At 51.0% G+C, this 13398-nt stretch overlaps 4 protein-coding genes across 4 annotated transcripts; 1 reads left to right on the top strand and 3 right to left on the bottom strand.

Moving 5' to 3' along the window:
- Positions 1-108: 108 nt before the first annotated feature.
- On the bottom strand, positions 109-2010 carry LTHEOB_11401 (Isocitrate lyase protein; the record flags this gene model as incomplete). The annotated part of the gene is made up of 4 exons (XM_035508154.1): positions 109-554; positions 620-1448; positions 1506-1661; positions 1714-2010. 4 exons carry the CDS (start codon positions 2008-2010, stop codon positions 109-111), a joined length of 1728 nt encoding a protein of 575 aa, XP_035366478.1.
- Positions 2011-2639: 629 nt separating this feature from the next.
- Positions 2640-3497, bottom strand: LTHEOB_11400 (Succinate fumarate mitochondrial transporter; the record flags this gene model as incomplete). The annotated part of the gene is made up of 2 exons (XM_035508153.1): positions 2640-3410; positions 3465-3497. The coding sequence occupies 2 exons, from the start codon at positions 3495-3497 to the stop codon at positions 2640-2642; spliced, it is 804 nt and encodes a 267-aa protein (XP_035366477.1).
- Positions 3498-5462: 1965 nt separating this feature from the next.
- LTHEOB_11399 (uncharacterized protein) lies at positions 5463-6807 on the top strand (the record flags this gene model as incomplete). Its single annotated transcript, XM_035508150.1, has 3 exons — positions 5463-5668; positions 5731-6560; positions 6617-6807. The coding sequence occupies 3 exons, from the start codon at positions 5463-5465 to the stop codon at positions 6805-6807; spliced, it is 1227 nt and encodes a 408-aa protein (XP_035366476.1).
- Positions 6808-9196: 2389 nt separating this feature from the next.
- LTHEOB_11398 (Cytochrome P450) lies at positions 9197-10827 on the bottom strand (the record flags this gene model as incomplete). Its single annotated transcript, XM_035508149.1, has 6 exons — positions 9197-9231; positions 9354-9800; positions 9849-9869; positions 9939-10552; positions 10608-10701; positions 10773-10827. 6 exons carry the CDS (start codon positions 10825-10827, stop codon positions 9197-9199), a joined length of 1266 nt encoding a protein of 421 aa, XP_035366475.1.
- Between the last annotated feature and the right edge of the window lie 2571 nt (positions 10828-13398).

The following is a 13398-nucleotide window of genomic DNA, read 5'->3' as shown; positions in this document are numbered from 1 at the left end:
TTCGGAGGACATGGCAATTTACGTGCGGTTGTGCGTGACGGGTGTTCCTATCTCTGTATCAATTTGCCGTTTCCATAGATCTATGCTTCAAATTCTCCCCGGGAGTATCTACGTGAATTGAATCTCAGTAACGCCCCTTCCCATAGCCGCAGTGCTGGTGATGCCACCAGACACCATCTTCAGAATCGAATCAATGTAGTTAGCCCCACTCCATTTCTGGTGACGCACAACCTCACATCCTCTTTCCAATTCAGGCTCTTGAATCATCTCTCCATAAGCGCGCATGCCGCGAGCAGCAAATTCCCGAGCAAATTCATCCGTAATCAAAGCGGTGGAGTGCAGCCCCGCAAGGGTGACAAACTGCCAGCAGTAGCCTAACTGCCCCAGCCGGTGGATGTAAGTCTCTTGCTCCTCTGAACGCATGGACCGCTTCCAATTGAACGAAGGAGAAAGATTGTAGGCAAGCTTCTGAGAAGGCCAAAAAGCATGCACCCCATCGGCAAACTGCTTCGCCTGCGTGTACTCGGGCGTTCTCGATTCCATCCACATGAGATCTACCAGATATGTCAGCTCTGGTCATCGATTAAGGATGAATGCGGTATTGTAATTTGTAACTTACCAGAATAAGGGGCGAACTCAACAGCCCTGGCAATGGCACACTCGCATCCTCCCTGGTACCGATAGTACCCTTCTAGCGTTCGAGGTGCTTCCCAGTCAAAATAGACGTCCTGGCCCAGCAGCCCCTTTGCCAGAGCGCGGCATTCTTGGTTCGACTTCCCCCTAGCGGACTGCAGATACTGGTCAACCAACTCATCCTTGTCAGCGTACGAGCCACCCCGAATCGCAGCAACAACCGCCTCATGAAACATCTTCAACTCCGCCTCCTCCAACCACCGCTCCTCAACAGCCGCCAGATCCACCCCCGCACCCACACCCCCCTCCCTCCCCACCGCCGCCGCCGCCTGCAACACATCCACCAACGGCTCCAACCCCTCCTTCGTCGCCCCCAACACAAACTCATGATCCCGCCTATCAACCGTCGACGTAATCAGCGTCGCAGCCTCCGCATCCGTCCTCCCCACCACCACCAACTCCGTCCCCATCACATCCGCCTGCGCCCGGCACGCAACCAGCCGATTCACGTGCTCGCGCACCGGCACCATGACTTTCCCGCCCATGTGCCCGCACTTCTTCGTGCCGGCAGCCTGGTCCTCGACGTGGATGCCCGCCGCGCCGGCCTCGATGAAGAGCTTGGTCAGCTTCATCGTCGCGGTGATGCCGCCGTGGCCCGTGTCGGCGTCGGCGATGATGGGGCGGAGGAAGTCGGTGTTGGGGGCGGCGGAGCTGCGCGCGGAGGGGGGACAGGTGGTGAGGCGGGCTTGGCGCTGCTTGCGGTCGTGGAAGAGTTGGGCTTTGAAGAGGTGGTCGACTTTGCGGGGGACGGTGTCCTGGGTTGGGTGGGTGGGTTAGTGAGTGGGTAGGGGGAAGGGGTGTGGAGGGCTGACCATTGGGTAGTCGGCGAGGTCGGGACCGGGCTCGTTGGTGGAGGAGGCAGTTGCGGAGCACTGCCAGCCAGAGACGTAGACCGTGTCGAGGTACTTTGCCATCTGCGTCACCTGCACCGGGTCCATGCAGCCGAAGGTGAAGCTGACGGTTTTGTTCTGTGGTGCTCAGCGGTGAACACAGTGTACTGCGGGAGAATGGGGATCTCACCATCCAGCGCTCCTCGAGGATTTCCCAAAGCTTTTTGCTCATGGCATTGCTTGGATACTCGATCTTGAGGTTCCCTCTCTTTGAGCAAATCTCCTCGGCCGTGTATGGTCGCTTCGTTGACGACCACCGGGGAGAGCTCCACCAATCTTTCGTCGCCTTCACATCGGCAGCGAATGCGGCGTCTTCGAGGTACATGTCAATGATTGCCTTTCTCTCGTCCTCTGACACTTGGTGATTGAGTTGTGGGTCGAATACTTCCTTGGACTTCGTGCCGTTGATGATAGCTTCGTGGCCCATGATCAAAAGAGGTCTGTGAGAAACAAGTTGAGATGAAGTGGTGAACTCTGGAGTGGATTGATGGGCTTGGGCCGGCAATTGGCGTGCTCTTTAAAGTTCAGACCGCATGCCGTGTCTTGGCAAGTACGGGACACGGCCCGTGGATGCACTCATTGCCCAAGGTTCAGCCTGGTCATTGATCGGCAGCACTGACGCGGCGCATGAGTGCTTGCGTGTATTTTGGAAGGTCGGAAGCCTGACATGACTACAACTTTCTCAGAATTCCCGACGGACCTACCGATAGCTGCATGGATGCGTAGCAGGGCAAAGTAAATGTACAGCAGCTGGTTTCACCGGAGCTGCATGCATGTACACGGAAGCTGTGGACCTGAACGACGCGCGTCGATTCAATCTCAATCCATATCACGGTATCATGCCGGCCTATATGCAGCAGATCGAGTGGGACTCGCTACAATCGGGATTTGCCTCCTGGTGCGTGGAGGTGTCTATCGTTTTGATCATCTGAGATAGAATATCACTTCCTTGGAAAGGAAAAGAAATTAATTCTCTGTAAATGTGAAAGAATCTGTGTATTGCGTATCTACTATAGGAAAAAGTCCCGAAAACAACTGTGCTGAAAGTGCTCGCCGTCACTCCAGCTGCTTCTTCACGAATTCATACACAGTAAAGGTGACAGCCTGTCCAGGCGCCACCCTGATGACTCGTGGAGTAATTCCCTTGTAGAATGCACGCAGTCCCTCCCTCTGAAGAAGCTCCATTGTAATGAACATTCCCTTCTGTAGCCCGCTCTCGCCTGAAATCCTGACGGAGTTTTGCATGTGAGTTTTGATCGTGTCAATTGGTGCGTTGCAAAGAGGGCCAACAGCACCCGAGATTAGTCCAATTGCCGCCGTCTGATAGCTTGGAGGGTCCCTGCCCGAGGGTTGATACTGCGCGAGTCTGGCTTTCAACGCAGTGTAAACGCTGAAGTTTGCCGCTTGGTTGGTCCCCTGGCGAAGTGCCGTGAGAGCCACGCCTTGGTATAGGGCACCGATGCCCTCATGCCATGCAACAGACACGGCCGCGTGAAGGGCGTTTCGGTACTGCGGCAATGCCGCAGCCCCTCCGATGCCCGGAACGCTGTTCTGGCCCTGCAGTCTGATCTTGACGACCTCCATGGGACTGACGACCAAGATCGCCTCAGTGACACCCGCACCAAGACCGGCTGCGAAGATGGCTGTTCGGTTGAGCTCACCGGAGAGAGACTGCAGTGATGTCTTGTAGGCTTCAAACGAGGCGAAGCGAACCGCCATCTTTGGTCCCATTCCGATCAACACGGCATCAAAGCCTTTGTACAGTGCAAACAGGCCTTCCGAACGGACTATGCGGGAGAATGTACTGCCAATCCCGAGCCTGTTAGTCTTCGAGATGGTTAGCTTCGGGAAGGGTGTGGTATTTGGGGCATTCTATCTTACCCCAGAAGTAGCGTCTTTGCGCAGCAGCTGCATCCTCACTTTGACTGTGTCTAAAGGATGGCAAAGACAGGCTTCCATGATGCCTGCCGCTCCACCCGCTTTTTTGGAGAAGGGAAAATCAGCAAGCTATTGAGTTCTGACTGGTGAGAGGTCAAACAAACCAAAGAGATGTGTAACGGCTGGCAATGGGGATGCCATAGTCGGCTTCGCAATTTGCTCCGCCATTTTTCGATGTCAACAAGTCTTGATGGTTTGCTGGTCAGAGGTCTGTCTTCGGATACTCAGGTAGAGAAGTCTCCTATCTCTTCTGGCTTGCTGCTTTGCCCATCTCTGATAAGCAATGCCGCCCAATCCACAGCATGTGGCATCATCAACCCTCGAGGACGCGTGTATTGTCTTCCTGTGAAACTTGCATCCGATGGTCCACATACTCTTTGTTCTGACTACGTGGGGCCGATATCAAAGACACTCCTTCCCATTATCTTGAAGATCAGCGATAATCGCCACGTCACGAGAGTCGGGTAAGACTACATTCCCTTGAAGGCCTGTGGCTAGTGGAACCTTTATTGCATCATTTGTGGGCGGAATATGCCAAGTGACCCTGGCAGTGTTCGTGGGTTGCCTTACTATATCCCAGCCACCTCCAACCAGTTGGAGGTGTGCTTGCGTGTACAGACGAGTTCGGCAGCCGCCTACTAACGCCAAGAAAGATACGGGCACAGCACGGAGAATAAGTGTACCCGTGTGCATGATACGATGGGTCAGGTCCACTACTCTCGGCCATTGACAAGCTTCTGATACACGGAAAGCCTAATTCAGGCGAGTGTTCCACTGTGGAGCATTCCCGTTTGTGGAGGCGGGAGCGGAAGATCGCTCGGTTAGCCGCTCGCTGAGAGCTTGAACGATCTCGAGTGGATCAGATTGCCGGGGTTTGTCGGCTCTCCCGCAATATCGGGTATCTATACAAGGGGTTTGCCGCGCCGCCATCGCCGATCGGAATTCCCTGCAACGGTTACGCGTCCGACGCCTAAACCAAAGTTTCTTTTCCAGCAAAAGCCGCAAATCCTAATCTATTCTCCTATCAGAATGAACCTAAATCCCTTACTCTGACCTATCAGACTACTAGAACAAACTTAGCTCCCCTGTAACGGCTTTCGCGTTGGCATTCCGCTGCGCCAAGAAGGCACCTTATACTGTTGTCGTAAGCTCTCCACCGTAGTATATGTGGGTTTGTAGCGGTACGATAGCACAAACTTGTTTTCTCATGGAAAGTAGAAATTTCCGCCAATCAAAGCAATTGTATGAGCATGAATCCCCAAGTGGAACATACTTTATCGCCAGAAACCCCTGGTCTCCTTTGTACAAACTATCCACGCAAGCATGACTGCGCAATAGAGTGACGGAGCTCGGGACTAGAATTTTGATGGACGGGATTGAAACTCGGCATGTAGTCGTCAAGCGTGTACACCAATTGCGTCAGAATGGGATGACATCCAGAGAGACACATGCTAATTCCCTGTGTTTGGCTGTGATATCAACACGGCCACGAAGCTTGGGTATTTCTTGTTTCCGGTGCATCACTGGCTTTCGAGTGCAACAAGTTACCGTTGTCCCATTTATCACTCTATTCCACGATGGGAGCAGATCGAACGAATGCATCTCCTCAGGTGCGGAAGGCTTTCGAGATGGTTTGCAGTCTTTTTGATAATGTGTCCATGCAATTCAAGCCGCTGATAATTATCCCAGGCCTTGAAGCCTTCATGCGAAGCGCTATTCCGGTCATGGATTCTCGTACCGCTCGGTGTAGTCATCATGTTGTATTTTGTATTGGCCCTCGATGCTCTCATCGGCCTTGGAACCGTTTCATTCCCAGCCAGCGTTGCCTGTCTTCTGATCCTTTTCCTTGTCTTGATTCTGGCAGAGTTCATGTTGAATCACAGTCAGATGGAGCAGATGCTGAAAGTGGTAGATGTTCCGAGCGGATTCGCACTCCGAACCATGAACCTCTACTTCACACCCAGCTTCATCCTTCTTCCACTGAGCCAGATGATCGGCGGTACGGAGATTGGAGTCTTGATTGGGGTATTCATCATTGGGTACATCCTACAGTTGGCTCTGACGGCATACGCATCACGAGCTATTCAATTCCTGCTTCGGAAGTTTCATTTATCCAAAGGCCTTCCATCACAAGCCCCTGGAACGAGGTCAGTAACCCATCCATTAATCGCACATCTTCAATCAACCGTTGCTCATTCATCTACCATAGTTCTTCAGACACGTCGCAAGATGCCAGTGCCGAGGGGTCCTCTTCCGGAAAACCAGAGACAGGCCTTCCATGCTCGGAGAGGCCGTCGGACATTGATTCTCGAACATCATCTCCCAATGAGCCGTCGGCTGTTCTCGTTGCTACAAAGAGGTTGGCGGATGCCATCCCAAAGTACATCGACATAGGCACCTACCTTTGCCTTTTTATCTTCATCGGTATCCCTGTCTACTATTCCACTGGCTACACGATGCCAATCTTCCTCTCCTTCAACGTGCTGATGTTCTTCGGCGCGAATTCAATCCCGTCCAAGATTCGGCGAGTCGCTCATCCTGTGATCATCACCGCACTCTTCAGCGTTCTCGGAATCTGGGTCATTGCTTTAACACAAAACATGAGCTTGGAGGACGGGCTCAGCTTGTACAAGATCGACTCGAACTATTTGCAATACTTCCGCGGCACTGCGGGACTCCCACTACCCGGCGCAGGGGACATCCTCTCGAGCCTACTCGATGCCAGCATCGTGTCACTCGCAATGCCCATGTTCCAGCACCGGAACGACCTGCGTCGGTACTTTCTCGCAATCCTGGGTCCAGTGGTGGCACTGACAATGCCGTCGCTGTTCGGGTACCCACCCGTCTGCTTCGCTCTCGGCATCTCTGCAACGCGGAGTGTCGCCATGGCTCCCCGCAGCGTGACTCTTGCGCTAGCGCAGCTGTCGGTAGAGAATCTCGGCGGCGACACGTCTGCCATCTCGCCCATCGCGGTGGTGAGTGGCATCTCCGGCCCCATCTTTGGGCCAACCATATTGCGCTTGCTGCGCATCCCGAAAGGTATGTAATAGCCAGCTTCATTCGACACATGAAGGACGCTGACGGGCTGTTGACAGATGACTACGTAACTACTGGTGTGGTGCTTGGGGCGAACTCCTCTGCTATCGCCACAGCCATGCTGTTGGACAAGGATCGCCGGGCTGCGGCGTTGAGTTCACTGTCGATGAGCGTCTTTGGGGTTCTCTTCGTTGTTTTAACAGTTATTCCCAGCGTGCAAAGTTATATACGTAATCTGGTGGGATTATAGTCATGTGGTTTCGTACAACGTGTGGAATAACTTGTCGAGTTTTTGAACCTGTACCCCGAGGGTATGGAAGAGCGGCTGCGAACTGCTCAGGTCATCCAAAGAAAGGACTACAGCGCATAAGAGACTGTGCTTTTCCACGATGGAGAGACTTTTCCACCCAGTTGTCTCTCTCTGTCATCATGCATGGTTGCAGCTGTCCCCCAGCCCTTCCTTTTCTACATGGTGTATTTCGATAATTCCGGATGCCGCCGGTATTTCCAGTCCTGACGGGCTAACCATGGCTAAAAGATTTTAATTTCTATGAATAAAATAAATAATAATTTCCGTCTGACTCGGCTATCTCTATTAGTACTCTAGATATAACCTAAGAAAGTATATATATTAAACTTAAGATGAGACCTCTTAGCCTTAGACTAAGTTAGGTTAGAAGAAGTCTAAATTTCTACCTAGTATTCTGATAGAATTTTCGTAAAACTGAGATGTCTAAGGATTAGTAGCTAAAAATAGATGGGATACGAGTAATATGTGAAAAGAATCGTCTATAAAAACGCACGCTGGATCCACGGGAAACCAATTTCTATCATTTACCTCTTAGTCCAATCTAATCGCCCAGAAAGATGTCGCTCAAGATTTTTATAACCTTCGTCGCCTGTTACGCGGCGGTAGCCGTTGCTGTTCGTCTTCCTAAATCTTACTGCACCAATGCTTTAATAAACTGATCTATGTTTTAGAAAGATGGAACTTGCTTCTTCGACGGCCTATACTATGGCAGTTGCCAGTTCAAAGATGGGACCCCCTCTGTAGCTTGTGCTCAGTCACAGGCTTGCCCAAACGACGGAAAAATTCACAACTGCTGGTGGGACGAGCAAAAGGGCGATCCCGCTGATTGCAATGGAGCTTCAGGATAACTATGGCTTCTGCGACCAATCCATGATCCCTTAGGACGCCCGTGTGTCAGGGGTTGGACCCGTGTGATGCCTTGGATGGTTCCTGCGGCAGGCAGCCAGTGGAGGGGAATGAGAAGGTGCCAGAACATGTTGCTAAATCTGGAAAGCGTCCAGTGCGCAGTTGTATATTACCCGCACTGCCCTCGTCTTTTGTCTATTGCTTTTCTCTCCAGCTTAGTCTCCTTGTAGCTAGCAATGCCACTGCATACCCGCAAGCGCACCCTTCCGCCCGAGTTTTCTGTCTCCCCACTTCTTCAACCTGTAGAGGCTGCGCCGTAACAAAGGGGGTAATTGCAAGTCTATAAGCAGATTTCTAGAGAATAGAAGATATCGGCTCTCAAGTAGGGTTGGCAGTTCGAGTGCCGTTCAAGAGCGAATAAACGGTCTAAAGGCTCTCTCTCCTGTTCTACTCTTTCCTTCTACGTCTTCCTTCACGGGCACTATTATAAACAGCCCGCTCTCCAATTATCTAGTCTCTAATCGGGCTGGCTACTTTTTCGAATCAAGCTTATGCGTCGGCGGTTAGGGTAACACTAATATGGGGAGCGTATTCGGACTTATCTATGGTTTCTGTGCCTCCGAACAATCCAACCGTGCGCATACTACGCACGGCTGGTCAGGTTGGCACCTCGGCTGTCGGCTCGTCAACCTCTATTCCTTCGTCTTTCCACGAGCAGGCCAAGAACGCGTTTGCGAATGTCGCGGCCTGCCTATCCTTAGGCCGTGTAACGCCACGAGATATTACCAAGATCACCATCTACGTGGTCAACTTCGAGCTGTGGATGCGGGAGGTGCTCGTGGATACAATCACAAATTTCTTCACCAACGACGGCTCGCAGAAGCCGCACAAACCCCCGAGCACACTTCTAGGCGTCACAGCCCTTGCATCGGAGGACTTCTTAATCGAGGTGGAGGCTGAAGCCATGATCGCAGTTTCGCCGTAATAAGTAACGTGTGAATACCGAAAATCCCGAAACCCAAGTACCATTCCGAGCGCCGGCCTTATCGATCCTCATTCTTATCTATTACGATTACTTACAAAAGTAGTGATTTAGTTTAACTAAAATTTAAGACCGTTTGCTTTTCACCATGGAACATGAAGCGGAATTCTCGCTTCAGGCTTGAAGGAAATGACGGTATGAACACCATTGTGATTTCAATAGTCGAGTGTTTGCTGGATGCCGTTAAATTTTCAAGACTAATGGGGACTGAGGAATGGATTGGCTGAATTCGACTACTGTACGAGTTGGAGAATAGATAAATCGACCCGACTACCACGAATCCACAATCGTGCTCCTCGCTTCTGTGCCCCATCACCTATTCTCTGGTTTTAGATACTCTTGCCTAGCGACTTTAAGTCTTTCCCCGTAGCTATGTCCAAGTCTAAACGCACGAACGATAAGACTATATAGTTAAGTGAAATTTAATCATCAAGTGATCCTCTAACGATCCGGGCTCTTCATGCCTAGACGTATACCTGGGATCGACACTTGTAGTAAAGTTTGTGTAGATCGCAGCTAAGGTATACCTCATGACTGGAAAGTTGAAGGGACGACTTAGTACCATACATATTTCTTAAAGCGCAATGGAGAGACTTACTGTATCCAGCAAGATGTGATCCTAAGCACATCCTTGAACCCGTAACGAAGGGCCACAGGACTCCGGAATCTGATCCATCGTTGCCGGAAAGCCATCTCTCAGGGATCCACTCGTCCACATTCGACCACGCCCTGGGATCACGGTGCACGAACCATTGGAAGGTATTGACCCGCGTTCCCGGCGGGATGTTCTCGAATCCACCAAGCGTGACTGCTTTGTCTGTGGGCGTTACGCGCGGCAACGGAGTGCTTGTTGGGCGCATTCGGAGCGATTCCTTTATAACAGCATCAAGGTACGGTAGATCATCGAGGGAAGACGGTGTTGGTAGCTGAGACTCGCTAGTACCCGCAGTGATCGGCGAGCTCAAGCCGAGGAGCTCCTCCCGTAACTTCGACTGCACTTCTGGCTTGCCCGAGAGGTAGAAGATTGCGTATCCCAAGACCAGTCCTACGGGGCACGTCAGTTATTTTTCTCCTGCTGGGAAAGTTTTCGTACCTAAGACTTCACGGGCGCTTGCTATGAGAGTGGTCAGTATCAATCTCTGCGGACTTTTTTTTCTCTTTTTGGATGGTTGGAGCAGCTTACACATGTGATCGAAAAGCTCACTGGCAATCTTGCGCTTCCTTGTGGTCTCGCTGTCATCGGAGCAGTCTCTGTTCACTGCTTGCTTCACCTGCTGGTATACAATGGGTACGTTGGCAGCATCGAGGAGATCACCCTTTTCCATGGCCGCATCTGCTCTGTCGCACATCTGCTGCAGCCAATCCTCGAGCCATCGAGTAGCCTCTTTTCCTTCTTTCGGAATGATGGAGAAGCCCAGCTTGGTGACCAGCTTCGACAATGCTGGGAGCTCCTGCAGCCAAAAGGCCTCTTTGGAATATCGTTCCTCGTAGTACTTGAGGAAGATGTTGACGTCATTGCCATCTGGTCGAAGTAGTTTGTTGATGCTTGAATAGCCAAAGATGAACGAATCAACCCAATCCAGACAGAGGGCATATGTCATCGTCAGCATATCTACAGAGGAGGATGAGTCGGCATAACCCTGGATCATAGGAAGGAAAGTCGCGCCCAGTAACTTCTTAGTGATGTCCATCAAATGCTCTGAGTTGTAAAGTGCACTTTTTGAGTAGACGCTGGACACGCGTCGGCGATAAACGGCGTGGTCCCTTTTGAGAAGGCTACAAAATGCGTTGGGTTCGCTACAACATGCAGTGAGTGGCAATTCAATCATCATTTCTACGTGCGCTTACGTACCCAAAGTATTTGTAGAAATCGAAGTAGCCAGGTTTGTCAAATCCGCCTCCATAGATGACACGGACACCATCGTCGTAAGAACTGACACTCAAATCTTGCGGCCCGACTCGGACCACAGGCCCGAGTCTCTGATGAGCTTCGTGCAACACTTGTTTCTCTCTATACCGATAGCGAAGGCGTAGGACCCAGAACGAAGAGACCGGCGCGCTCCAGTGAGCATTTGGAATCTTGGCGAGTGGGGAGAGAAAGAAAGGATAGAGGACAAAATAGTAGATTGAAAATGTGCCAAGCGCAACTAACGCAACCAAAGGTAACATTTTGGACGGAATTTTGATGCCGAGTCAGGTAGACTGGCTTTGCCAAAGCCTCGAGAGAACCTTCTTAAGACAATCATAACGGCTGAAGTTTTCAAGGATTGCTGACATGCTGTGCCACTCGGCATGAACCTTCACTTACATGATATTACATGTGGGGTGATTAAGTGTAATATCCACAGCAAATCAGCAGACTAGTAAGCGTGAATCGGCTTACGACCCACCTGCTTATTCCGAATCACATGTTGATCGGCAGCTCCTGAGCCCGGAGTAGCGTAAGAGAAATATCATGGTCGTATAAAATGGTTGGGGCAACTCTGCACGATCCGGAGTGTGCAATGTATAGAACTTCGGCACAAATCATGTCCTCAAGATACGTCCTTTCGGACTTGTCCTTTACAAACCACTCTTTGGAAATCCTCACGCCACCTCCTGTCAGTCAGGCTACGCTTTTTGCGAAAGCTTTCTATGCATTTACGAATCTCCCTCCCAAGAAGATCGTACGAGTGAGCTCCTTCCACGAGAAGGACTCGTGTGGGAAGATTATAGATCGGATGTCCCAACTGAAAGACAAGGCGTGCTGACCACGCAACTTGCAGTTGCGTTGTATGTTTTCCCTTCTTGTTCAGTATTCTGTAAGCTAGTATTCCTCCATATCCGCGTCCTATCTCAGTGATCCCATTCATGATCGTTTTTGTGCATGCAGCGTGGATGCATAGGTCTCAAGACAGCATCCGTCAGGGACGCGTCGTCGAAGAAACATCTTCCAGCCAGCTCAAGGTATGAGCCTGAATAATCTCAGCTGCCAATCTCATTTCCAGCACTCACTTCAGTGACTGTTTCATCTTTGTGTAGATCGTGGTCTGCTTGTCCTGCCTGCACAGGGGCCAGCCAGAGCTTGATACTGAACCTCTTCACGTAGTTTACGCCGCAGTGGAGATTCTGGCCGAGCCAACCGTGTCCTCACCTGACACCTGGCAGTGGAAGGAAGTATGAGCCTTCACTCTGCACCCCAACTTGGCGTTGCAGACCGAGGGGCTGGCACCGGAGTGCTTACATGAGCTAGAGCCCACGACAAGATTCAATCGCGGGAAATCTCAGGACTACCTGAGAGTGCGCTAGATATAGTGAAATGTTCTTAGATTCATGGGAATGTATGTTATCACCACTCCCCATGTTGAAATCAGAATCTGCAACGAAATGGTTTGGATGATGATGATGTTGAAGACATCCTCTCAAATGGTCTCGAGCGCTTCGCCAATCAACGAGCCGTGAAACAGAATCGTGATTGGAGAGAATTATTTTCTTCATAGAGTTGAACACTATTTCACTCTCATTACTGTCGCTCTCTTGACTGGTACTTCCCTCTACATGAGGACGCTTTAAATTACTGGTCTATTAGTGAGGACTTTAGCTAAAGGTTTGGGAGACAACAACTGTGTATCAAGACACAGTGGGGCTCTCACAATTTGTAACGACTAGCCAAGAGAGCACGGTAAATGTAATGTATAAGTTCTATGCCGTACTCCTGCACCTCGTATTCGTAACTTCCCGCAGCACACATGCAGAAGCACGGACACTCGGTAGGGACCGGTCGAGACCTTGAGAATGGCCCCCAACTGACCCCTCGGAAGTCAAGTACTTCTGCCAATCGAATTCCGAGGAATAGTATCCCGAAGTATTTTATAAGCTCCAGAAAGACGTGAAATGGAACGTCCAAGCAGCACATCACAGAGGTCAAGCGACTTCTCCTGTTCGTTGCCAGACATCAGCACTATCATGATCGACCGGGTAGAGATGATCTCTGACATCTCACAGCCACATGAAGACTGGACCAGGGTCACAGATCCGGTCGAACGCCGCCGGATTCAGAATCGCATAGCACAACGCACCTTCAGGCAGAATTCGAAGAAGCGGAAGCTGCAACTCCAGGCTGGTGGAAGCCAAGACATCGACCTCCCAGAAGACACCTCTACAAGCAACATGAACAATGCCCAACTCGACAACACCATGGATCAATCTCATTCCCAACTGAGCCCTCGAACCAGTGTATCCTGCAACAGGACGGACTTCCCAGACGCAACCATTGGCTGGCAACACGGACCTTTCACAGAGCTGGACTGGTCCGCATCTCTTTCAACCGAAGCATTCAACCACACAATATCGGCAACAATCTACCCCGAGCCAGTCAGAATTGATGGAAGCGAGGACACAACTCAAGCTTTATCCTTCAATGCTTTCCAGTCTCACTCGAGGTCATTGACAACCCAAGAGTGGGCGACGTTAGCACTTCACACGGCTGCTGAAAGAGGCAATGAAGAAGTCGTACGCTTGCTCTTGAATAAAGGGGTCGATGCTTCTGCAGCAGACAGCAATGGACTCACAGCATTGCACATATCCGCAAGAGAAGGGCATAGCCTTATTGTACAGCTGTTGCTGGAACGAGGGGCTTCGGTAGAGTCAGTGGACCGATGGCA

Source organism: Lasiodiplodia theobromae (assembly GCF_012971845.1).
Source record: "Lasiodiplodia theobromae strain AM2As chromosome Unknown scaffold_48, whole genome shotgun sequence".
Taxonomy (NCBI): Eukaryota; Fungi; Ascomycota; class Dothideomycetes; order Botryosphaeriales; family Botryosphaeriaceae; genus Lasiodiplodia; species Lasiodiplodia theobromae.
Note: the sequence above shows the minus strand (reverse complement) of the source record. Positions and strands in the feature narration are given on the sequence as shown.